General features: G+C 37.5%; 1 protein-coding gene across 1 annotated transcript; it reads left to right on the top strand.

Annotated features, from left to right (window-relative positions):
- The first annotated feature begins 7482 nt into the window (after nucleotides 1–7482).
- On the top strand, nucleotides 7483–10661 carry LOC143854064 (indole-3-pyruvate monooxygenase YUCCA6-like). The gene is made up of 4 exons (XM_077363810.1): nucleotides 7483–8741; nucleotides 9138–9386; nucleotides 9483–9605; nucleotides 10030–10661. The coding sequence occupies exons 1-4, from the start codon at nucleotides 8061–8063 to the stop codon at nucleotides 10219–10221; spliced, it is 1245 nt and encodes a 414-aa protein (XP_077219925.1). The 5' UTR covers nucleotides 7483–8060; the 3' UTR covers nucleotides 10222–10661.
- Nucleotides 10662–11360: the final 699 nt, after the last annotated feature.

Below are 11360 nucleotides of genomic sequence, written 5' to 3' on the forward strand. Positions count from 1 at the left end.
AAGGCATACAAATTATGAGTTGGTCCAAAGACTCCTAAGATGCTTCCCGGACTCGTGGGATCCAATGGTCACGGCAATAGAACAATCTAAAGACTTGGACACCCTAAGACTTGATGACCTCATGAGGAACTTGATCACTCATGAGATGAAGACGAAAAAGAGGGAAAGAAGGACTCGGACAAAAGGAAAGGGAAAGATGGCATGAAGAAGAAGAGTTTTAGTGCCAATTGGGATGGCTTAAGCTACACATCACAGAGCAACTCGAGTGGATATGAGAAATCAAATTTTGTATGCTACATGGCAAGTGATCCATCTCAACTCAATGTAAGTCAAATTCTAGACTATTTTCTTAAAAAAATAATAGTGATACTGATAGTAGTGGTAGTGAAAGTGATAATGAAAATGAACAACCTACCATGAATGAACTAATTGACACATGTCAAGAAGTTAAGAAAGCATTACTCCTTGAAGTTTTCAAAAATAAAAAATTGAAGAAATCTCTTGAAATGAGAACCAAGGATTTTGGAAACTTGAAAAATGAGCTTGATGAAAAATATTCTCTAAATGATAAACTTTTCATGAAAAATACAATGCTTAAAGGGAAATAAAAAATCTAAAGTGTAAGTTTGATCATTTAAAAGAAGAAAATGAAAAATTATATTTTGACACTGAAAATTGTATGTTGAGAACAAGAAACTTACTAGTGAAAATGATAAACTTGTTCTTAGACATGCATGTGGAAAGGACAAGCTTGATGAAATTTTAGCAAGCAAGGTTTCTTTTAGGAAACAAGGTCTTGCTTACCAAGATTCTCAAAAGAAAGTTGCTCATAAAACCAAGTTTGTTAAGTCCAAAACCCCTTACAACACTTATTCTCCTACCTGTTATTATTGTGGAAAACTTGGACATTATAATTATAAATGTAAATTGAGAAAATCATCTAATCTTATTTGGGTAAGAAAGGATAAGTCTTTTGATACTAACAATGGAGGACCCAACATAGCTTGGGTACCTAAGGGCAAGACTTAAATCCTTTTTTGTACGGGTGCTTGAGCTCAAGAGCCACAATGGATAGATAGTACTTGGATAGTGGATGCTCGAAGTACATGATGAGAGACCCCACTAAATTCTCAAGCATTGTCATGGGAGACCAAGGACATGTCACTTTTGGAGACAATAGCAGAGGAAAAATCTTTGGGGAATGTACTATTAAATTTAAAGGCCTTAGTATAAAAAATATTTTTCTTGTTGAAGGCCTACATCAAAACTTGCTAAGTATTAGCCAACTATGCGATGTTGATTGTGAAGTTTTATTTAAAAATAACAAATGCATAGTTAAGAAAGAAAATGAAAGTAAAATCAGATTTGTAGCGGCTAGAGACGGAAGTCTATATTCTTTGGTCCTAGAAGAGCTAGATGACCAAGACGTGAAATGTCTTTCCTCCGTGGAAGACAATTCATGGATTTGGCACAAAAGGCTAGGCCATGCGAATATGGATTTAATGTCTAGACTTGCTTCAAAGGAGATTGTGAAAGGTTTACCCAAGTTGAAATTTGAAAATGATCTTGTATGTAGAGGTTGTCAACTTGGTAAACAACATAAAGATTCTTTCAAATCTAAGCATATCATATCTACTTCTAGACTATTACAATTGTTGCATAAGGATTTGTTTCGTCCCATGAAAATATGTAGTCTTAATGGTAGAAGATATATGTGTGATTGTTGACGATTTTTCTCGATTTACTTAGGTTTGTTTTCTTGCATCCAAAGATGAAACGTTTGAAAATTTTTGTACTTTATGCAATAGATTACAAGTTGAAAAAAGTTGCAAGATTTCAAAAATTATGAGTGATCATGGAACCGAATTTGAAAACAGTCACTTTAGTTCATATTGTAAATAACAAGGAATTGATCACAACTTCTCAACACATAGAACCCCACAACAAAATGGTGTAGTGGAAAGGAAAAATAGGGTTCTTCAGGAAATTACTCGGTCTATGCTTCATGACAAGAATGTCAATAGAATCTTTTGGGCGGAAGCCGTTTACACGGCTTGCTCTGTCATTAACAGAGTCATGATTAGACCTCACACTCACAAAACACCTTATGAGCTTTGGAATGATAAAAAACCAAATATTAAATACTTTAATGTGTTTGGGTGTAAGTGTTATGTCTTGAACATTAAAGACAAACTTCACAAATTTGATGCTAAATCCAATAAAGGTATTTTTCTTGGAGACTCTACTAGAAGTAAATCATATAGAGTATTCAATAGAAGAACACTATGCGTTGAAGAAGTCATCCATGTGAAATTTGATGAACTTTGTGAAGAAATGAAAAGATCATATGATGATGAAGATTATGAAATTATCCCCCGAAAGACAAACCAAAATGAAATTGAAAATGAAGTGCCTGTTGATAATATTAGTGAAACCTTAGAGACACTAGAGCTAGAAAGTGCTCCAAAAGAGGTTGATGATCAAGGCAAAGGGAAACAAATTCTATCCGGACACCCAAGTACCCAAATAATCGGTGACACCTCTCAAGGAGTCAAAACTATATCTCATTTGTGTGAATTTGATGCATTCTTGTCACATATAGAGCCTAAGAGTATAGATGAGGAGGAGAAAGATGATTTTTGGATTATTCCCATGCAGGAGGAACTAAATCAATTCGAAAGAAACAAAGTTTGAAAATTAGTTCCAAGACCTAAATATCGCCCCATGATTGGCACTAAGTGGGTCTACAGAAATAAGTTAGATGAACAAGAGGAGATTCAAAGAAACAAAGCTTGATTGGTAGCCCAAGGTTACAATCAAGAAAAAGGAATTGACTATGATGAAACCTTTGCACCGGTAGCCCAGTTAGAGGCCATTAGGATGCTTCTTGCATTTGCTTGTCATAAATGATTCAAATTATATCAAATGGATGTCAATAGTGCTTTCCGAAACGGGTTCATAATGGAGGAAGTTTATGTTGAACAACCTCCTGGATTTGAAGATTTCAAATTTCCTAACCATGTCTATAAATTGGACAAAGCATTGTATGGATTAAAGTGAGCTTCTAGAGCTTGGTATGATAGGCTTAGTTCATTCCTATTAGACAAGGGCTTTGATATGGGTGAGGTTGATAAAACCCTTTTCATCAAACGTCAAGGAAATGGCATACTCATTATACAAGTATATGTTGATGATACCATCTTTGGATCAACAAATGAGAGTACGTGTAAAGAGTTTGCTCAATGCATGCAAGATGAATTTGAAATGAGCATGATGAGAGAACTCAAATATTTCCTAGGCCTACACATTCATCAATTGAAAAACAGCATATTCATTAATCAAGAAAAATATACAAGAGAATTGCTTAAATTTTTTGGGATGGATAGCTCTCCAACGAGGCCTACTCCTATGAGTACATCCACAAAACTAAGCAAAGATGATCTTGGCCCATCAATTGATCAAAAGAAATATAGGGGTATGATAGGGAGTCTACTATATTGACTGCTAGCCGACCGGACATTATGTTTAGTGTTTGTTTATGTGCCAGATTTAAGTAAGACCGTAGTGAATCTCATTTGCGAGGTGTCAAGAGAATATTCAAATATCTCAAGGGGACTCATAGTCTAGGTCTATGGTATGAAAATTCTAATGATTTTAACCTAGTAGGGTATTCAGTTGCCCTGTCTACTACTGAAGCTGAATATATTGCAGCTGGAGCTTGTTGCGCACAAATCCTGTGGATGAAGAACACCTTGGAAGACTACAGTCTCAAATTTGATTGTGTTCCAATTCAATTGTGATAACACAAGTACGATCAATCTAACCAAGAACCCTATTCAACACTCTAGGACAAAGCATATAGAAATAAGGCATCATTTTCTTAGAGATCATTCACAAAAATGTGACATATCAATTGAGTACATTCACACTGATACTCAACTTGCTGACATATTCACTAAACCCCTAAGTGAAGAGAGATTCTGTGATCTTAGGAGTGGTTAAAATATGTGGTAACTTCAACAGGTAAAATAATTTTGAACTAGCATGCATATACATATACTATATGTACTTAAATGGTTGGGTGTTATTGAATGCATGGTTATGATGTCAATTTAATTTTAAAATCGACTCAATTTGTACTCTTAGTCCTCTTACCTAGTAAGATGGAGAGTGTACACTCACTTTCTAATTAAAACATATAATCATTTGGCTTATTGCCTCATTAAGGCCATGAACATGTCTATTTGCTTAATTAGTACTATAATTACTTTGGCATGTATTCTATAAAACGGGGGAGAAAATATTTTACAAAAAAAAAATAGGGGGATTTTCAATTGTTTTATCTTTCCTCACTCTTTTTTATGTGACGAAAGGGGAGAAGAAGGGTAAATTGATTATGTATGCATGTATGCTTTCTTATTTCATTTTTGTATTCCATGCATATGATTTTCCTTAGTCACCATGTTAGCTCTACCTATGCTTATCTTGTGCTCATTGTCATATGTTCTAAATGATTGCATAAATATCTTAATAATCACATTTATGATAAGCCTATATTGAGGGGGAGGCAAAATTTGCATAAATATTTTATTGAGTGGGAGCCTCCAACCCATAATCAATTTAGGTTTGTCATCATAAAAAAGGGGGAGAATGTAAGTCCAATGGTACATCTCTCACTTGTTTTGATAATCAACAAACCCAAATTGACGGTAGTTTGCTAATGGCTTCTCTAGTGTTGTGATTTAGACAGGTTTCATTCATGTCAACACTTGAAGCTAGAAGAACAAGGGCTAATCTTGGAGAAAGTCAAGTCTTGGTGGTCATCCTTCAAGCCATATAGTGCAACGAAGAATCAAAGGAACCACAAGCGCAAGAACATGTTCAAAGACTATCTCAAGACAAAGAAAGGCTCATGCAAGCACTCAAGAAGACTGACGATCAAGAAGACTCAAGGTTATATACTTTAGAATGCATGGGAGTCATCTTGGCATTTAGTGTTTGCATGGTTTTGATGTTTTCAAACATCATCTTTAAAACCATTTTTCTAAGTGCATCAATGTATTTGAAAATAGATGTTTAAAGCCCAAAGACCATGGCCCAAAGTCCCTTGCTCAAAATATTTTAAAATAGTTTTTAAAGCAGGGCCGGTCGACCGGGATAGGCTAGGCGACTGCAGGATGATACCTGGAATTTCAGGACATCTCGAAATTTATCGGTCCGGTCAACCAGGACAATTCAGTCGATCGCGGATTTATTTTCTGAAAATTCAGAAAACATCCAGGTTGGTCTTGGCGGATGACCGCGAAGGTCCGGTCGACCACAGAACATATTTCAAGCCAAAATATTTTGAAACAAGTTGTCCTGGCGGGCGACCGCGGTGATTTGAATTTTGAAAATTAAAAAAGGGCGCCCGATAAGAGCGGCCGACCGCGGAGGCTCGGTCGACCACGCCGATCTCGCAAAAGAGACATTGGGATTGCAGTGGGTAGGTACAACCACCCAATTTTATTACAGTTTTGCCCTTGTTCTTTTCCAAAGAAACTAGGGCTATTTAAACCCCATAAAAAACCTTCATTTACACATTTTTAGCAATTATCAAACCTTAGAGCTTTCTTCTTTGAAATCAAAATGATCATTCTTCAAACCTCTTGTGCATTTAACACTTGCATTCATTTATTGTCAAGATGAACTCCCCAAAGCATTTAGTTTCAATCATTGGGAGTATTGTGACCATTGAGAGTTGTATATGCCTTAAAGAGGCTTGGAAGTTTTTCATTTTTCCTTCTTCCTTCCTTTATTGTATTTGGAGTTACAAAGAGGAGTTTCTTTCTCCAGGGCGGTGGTGCAAAGAAGAAGAACGTCCTTGGAGGCGGATTGTATCCAAGGGTGTGTCCCCTTGTTGAGGTAGTCTTTGTTGTATACGCTTTGTGAGGCAGCGTTGAGGAGTTTCACCGTAGTGGAGAAAATCCCAAGAAAAGACCAAGTACTTGGGTAGTGGAGTAGGTCAAGTTGTGACCGAACCACTATAAAATCTTCGTGTAGTTTTCTTCCTCCATCTCCTCTCTCTTGTGGTGTGATTGGTAAATTCTTTTTTTTTCTATTTGAATATAATTTTGAACAAGTGTTAGAACTAGCTAGGTTAATTTCACAAGCCCTAGCATTTTGAATAGAAAAATTTTAAAACACCCAATTCACCTCTTTTTGTGTGTTGTCCCTTGGGATTTCAAATGCTTATTTTTTTTTTGTTCTTTAGTTTTAATTTGTTAATTAATTTTTAAAAGGGTAAAAGTTTTTAAAACCCAATTTATACCCCCTCTTGGGTTGCCACCTGGGCTACCCTTTGGTATCAGAGCTAAAGGGTCCTCTAAAAAGATTTTCAAATTTTTTAAAAAGAGGATTTAAGGTAACCCTCAATTGGAAGATTAGAAAGGCCACTCAATTTTTTTCATCCTTTATGGAACTAATTACGGGGAATGTAAAACCCGAATGAGGTTTTATCGTGAGTCGTTAGATATTGGTGTTACGCAAGTAGTTAAAAATTGATCTTCAACTCCTCACTGGAAATGGACAAAAATGACGTAAAATTATTTTATCTAAATTCAAAAGTAATGATTGTAGTTTGCTACTCCCTTTCTCCTATCATTTTTGAAAAGCTTTCATCTTGTGAAAATGCCAAAGAAATATGGATATTACTTAAAAATCTTTTCAATAAAAATTCATGTCTTATAGAATTCGATAAAAATGATGCCTTTAAGGAACAAAATGATAATTCACCCGCCACCTGGGTTAATATAGAGCTTTTGGGAACCCTAAACCTTTGACCGCTGACTTTGTATACTTAAAAATTTTGAGTTTGTGCAATTATTAAAACATTGTTCTGCTGATATCTTTTCCATCATTAAGGATTACTAGAACTCTGAAACCTAAAAACAAAGCCTAGAATGCAAAATAGATCCTCCACTGATTTCTAAATCCACATAATTATCGTATTTTGCACAAGTAGCTCTCATAGGTTATCATTGTCGTCCTTCTCATCTTCCAGCCAAATTTTGCACAAGCAGTTCTCTCACTGCACTCTTTCCACTACTCTCCGAGAGAACTACCGCGCAACCAAACACTACTTACAACTATTCCACTATTCTCCGAGGGGTAATTCTAGACAAATGGGATGCTTGTCTCTTTCCACTTCTTATTCCGGTACTTATCCCTTTTGACTTCGAAAGTCTCTCTCCCTCTCTCTAAAATACCAAATTCGTCGGGGGATAAAAGATGAATGAACAACTCTCTCAAAAGTACAAAACGTGGAAGGAAATTTGAGTGAACCCCAACTTTATTTTTGCCTCTTGAACTCCAAATTTGAGCGGACCCCAATCTCTCTCTCTCTCTCTCTCGTTTATTACTACTAGTTATTAATAACTATAATGTAGGGCCCACTAGCAATTCCACTTAGCATCTTCCACGTATATATATTGAGTTGAATAGGCATTTGGCCTTTGCAAAAGTAAAACAACTCATCTCTTGCTCATTCTCTCCGCTCTTCCCTGCGTTCGTTAGCTTTGTCTTTCTCACCTCTTCCTCCTCACCCGGAGATACTCATAGATAGAGAGAAATACCCATTCTCCAATTTGGATAAGGTTCAATAATCCCAGCCCATCATATGAGGAGCTACATAATTTCAGCCTAATCCTATATAGATAACAGAGTTTAACACTCTTTTTAATCTTATTATTTCTCACCTCTTCCTCGTCAGCCGGAGATACTCATAGATAGAGAGAAACAGACTCATTCTCCAATTTGGATAAGGCTCATTAATCCCACCCCACCAAATGAGGAGCTCCATATTTTCAGCCTAATCCTATATAGATAACAGAGAGTATAACACTCTTTTTAATCTCCTTCCACCACAAGAGAGCAGAAAAAAGTTCATGCTTTCGCCTCTATTTGTTCACTACTGTCAGGTCCAAGAACAACAAGCTGATCTTCGCTGCTTCCGTTTTGTTTTCTTACCAATCAAGTAGATCATTGGGTTACTATCATCTCACTAACGACTGTTTCCCTTGATGAACTGTTTGAGAGAAGTGGAAGGAAAACGCGGTCATGATCCCTTGGGCGAACGGATGATGAAAACAGTGAGATGCGTGTGGGTGCCCGGCTCTCTCATTGTCGGTGCTGGTCCTTCCGGGCTTGCAGTCGCGGCCTGCCTGAAAGAACGTGGTGTCCCAAGCATGATCCTTGAGAGATGTAATTGTATAGCTTCTCTGTGGCAACTCAGGACTTATGCTCGCCTTCGCCTCCATCTTCCCAAACAGTTCTGTGAGCTGCCCCTCATGCCATTCCCTGACTCTTTCCCAATATACCCTACTAAGCAGCAATTCATAGCTTATTTGGAGGATTACGCGGAACACTTTGAGCTGAAGCCGATGTTCAATGAGTCAGTAGAGAGTGCTGAGTATGATCGGACGCTTGGGTTTTGGACAGTGAAAACAGTGGGATTGGAGGAAAAGGAGTATGTATGCCGATGGTTAGTGGTGGCGACTGGTGAGAATGCGGAGGTGGTTGTGCCAAAGATTGATGGTATGGGTGATTTTATTGGGCCTGTTGTTCATACCAGTTTGTATAAGAGTGGATATTCCTTTCATGGGAAGAAGGTGTTGGTGGTGGGATGTGGAAATTCTGGCATGGAAGTGTGTTTGGATCTCTGCAACTATAATGCTCTTCCATCCCTTGTTGTTAGAGACAAGGTAAATTTACTCAAAAAGCTTAAGCTGATAGAGTTGATGTTAATTAATCATTTATGATTCAACACTCCCCCTCACATGTGGTCCCTCTTTTTTGGGTTGGCCTTACATGTGGATTTTTTTAATATGGAGAAGTTTTTTGGTTTTAAACCCAGTAGAGCACTTACATGACAAACAAAGAGGTTATGATAAATATGAAAAGATATGAGAAAATAACAATCTAATCTAACCTAATTACTAATTTAATCAAGCTGCCTCATAATTATACATTAACTCATCCAAATAAATATACACAATAGTAGACTGCAGCGCTCACCGCATAACCATGGGTACCATTACATCTTTCGATACAAGGCAGAAGTAATTGCATTATCATACTTTTCTTTTTGGTATTTGTAGGTGCATGTTTTGCCGAGAGAAATGCTTGGGAGATCTACTTTCTGGCTGTCCATGTGGTTGCTAAAGTGGTTACCCATGAGGATGGTGGATCGTTTTCTACTACTAATTTCATGGTTGATACTAGGCGACACTGCTCTGCTAGGGCTCGACCGCCCTCGTCATGGGCCACTTGAACATAAGAACATTTTTGGAAAGACACCCGTCTTGGATGTGGGCACCCTTTCAAAGATCCGGACCGGAGAAATCAAGGTCGAACATCGAATCATCTTGTTCTCGTCTTATAACATGTGATCCATGTACACTTGTGTAGTTTGGACTAACAATGAGAGCTTCTTGACATTACAGGTGTGCCCTGCTATAGAGAGGCTAACAAGGAGTGGAGCAGAGTTTGTAAATGGTAGAGTGGAGGACTTTGATGCAGTAATCCTAGCAACTGGTTACAGAAGCAATGTACCGTTTTGGTTGAAGGTAATCAATCTTGCCATCATTGATTTTTTTTTCTGTTTGGAGTGCTGTAACTAGTCTAGGAGACATATATTATGTTGACAAACTTTCATTTTCGTATTTTGTTGTAATTACTTTCTCGATCTGGAGTATGGTTTTTATTTACGGCTAATGTGGACTTTTTCAAATAACAAACCTGATCACCTCAATGAAAACAATTGTATCAATATATTAGAAAATAATTTGTCATGATATACTGGAGATATTTCATAAAGTCATAGTACGATATGAAAGTTGTGTGGGTTGGGTTTTTCAACCTAAAACCCAACCCAACACAATCCGAGACCCAAGATTTCTGAACCCAACCTAGCCTCTTTTTAGGTCGGGTCTGGTAAAACCCGACCCAAGTTGCAGCCTTACTAATGGGAGCTGTTTTATTTTTTTTTAGGAGAGGGAATTCTTCTCAGAAGAGGACGGGTTGCCGAGGAGGCCTTTCCCCCATGGGTGGAAAGGGGAATGTGGCCTTTATGCTGTAGGGTTCACAAAGCGTGGCCTATTAGGGGCATCCTTGGATGCTAGAAGGATCTCTCAAGACATCGAACAATGTTGGAAAGCCGCCCATCAACGACATCATGACTGATGCATATGAATGCGCATGCTTGAGATTGAAAGCAAAGAGAGAAAGGGAGAGACTGAGAAAGATTAAAACAATGGATAAGAAAAGGAAGGTTGGAATGTAAATAGGGCAATGATACATCCGGATCCCTGTAGGATATTTCGCACCCCTTTAACGTGAATTAACATAAAAAAGCGTTAATGTTCTCCTTTAGAGGGGTGCGATTTATCCTATAGGAGGAGCGAATTTATCATTGCCCATGAAAATATTTGAGGAAGGTGTTTTTTTCTTTTGAGCAAAAACAGTGGTAGGCCTTTCATCCTACTTGTCAGAGATTCAGGATATGGGGCTAATGATGCTAGCGACAGTGGAGGAGGGGGACCTTGGCAGATGCGCATTTGTACAGCTAGCTTGTACCATAGTTACTAGTTTTGCAATCATTTCAATCTACATGGTTTGAAGTTTGTTACATTCCTAATTTGTTCCGCAAATTAGTTATTAGCTTGGCAAGGGGTTGGGGTTTGAATGAACCTGAGAAGTTTGGTTTTAAACGGGGGGGTATTATTCTGATTACAGATGACTGCACATCATAAGAAAATAGAGAAGGTCAGAGCAATGCTCACATGTATTTTTGGGTGCTGGTAGCATATTTTTCGATTGGATTTGACAGGAACTTAGAATATAATTGTTTTAAATTCGTTATTAAATCTTTTTCTGTTATTCAATATCAATTAAGTTATATGTAATTTAAGGTCACGACTTAGACATATCATGTTAATGTCTTCATTTTTTATGTCATTAGGGATGGTTAGTGTCACATCCCGAACCGAGCCCACGGCCAGACTCGTGACAGCGCCACACACTTGCAAGTGAGGATCTTAGATACGGAGCCAGAATGTCAAGAAATAAAACCATATGTGACTATTATTAATCACAAATAATAGTTCAATCAACAATAAATTTAAAGGGTTCAACCTCCCTTGAGAATAACTAGATAAATCTCAAACAGTCATCTCACGCCTATCCCAAATAAAATGAAATTACATACATGGTCCATCAGTCTATCAACTACTTACAGAATAAATAAATAACGTAAATTCGAGGGTGCGGACTAGTCCATGTGAACGCGCCGTTTGTCATCGTGCAATAACAACTCTAGGGAT

The sequence above is a fragment of the Tasmannia lanceolata genome, unplaced genomic scaffold, assembly GCF_043159265.1.
Source record: "Tasmannia lanceolata isolate RefF3 unplaced genomic scaffold, GAP_Taslan_0.1 ptg000003l, whole genome shotgun sequence".
Lineage (NCBI taxonomy): Eukaryota > Viridiplantae > Streptophyta > Magnoliopsida > Canellales > Winteraceae > Tasmannia > Tasmannia lanceolata.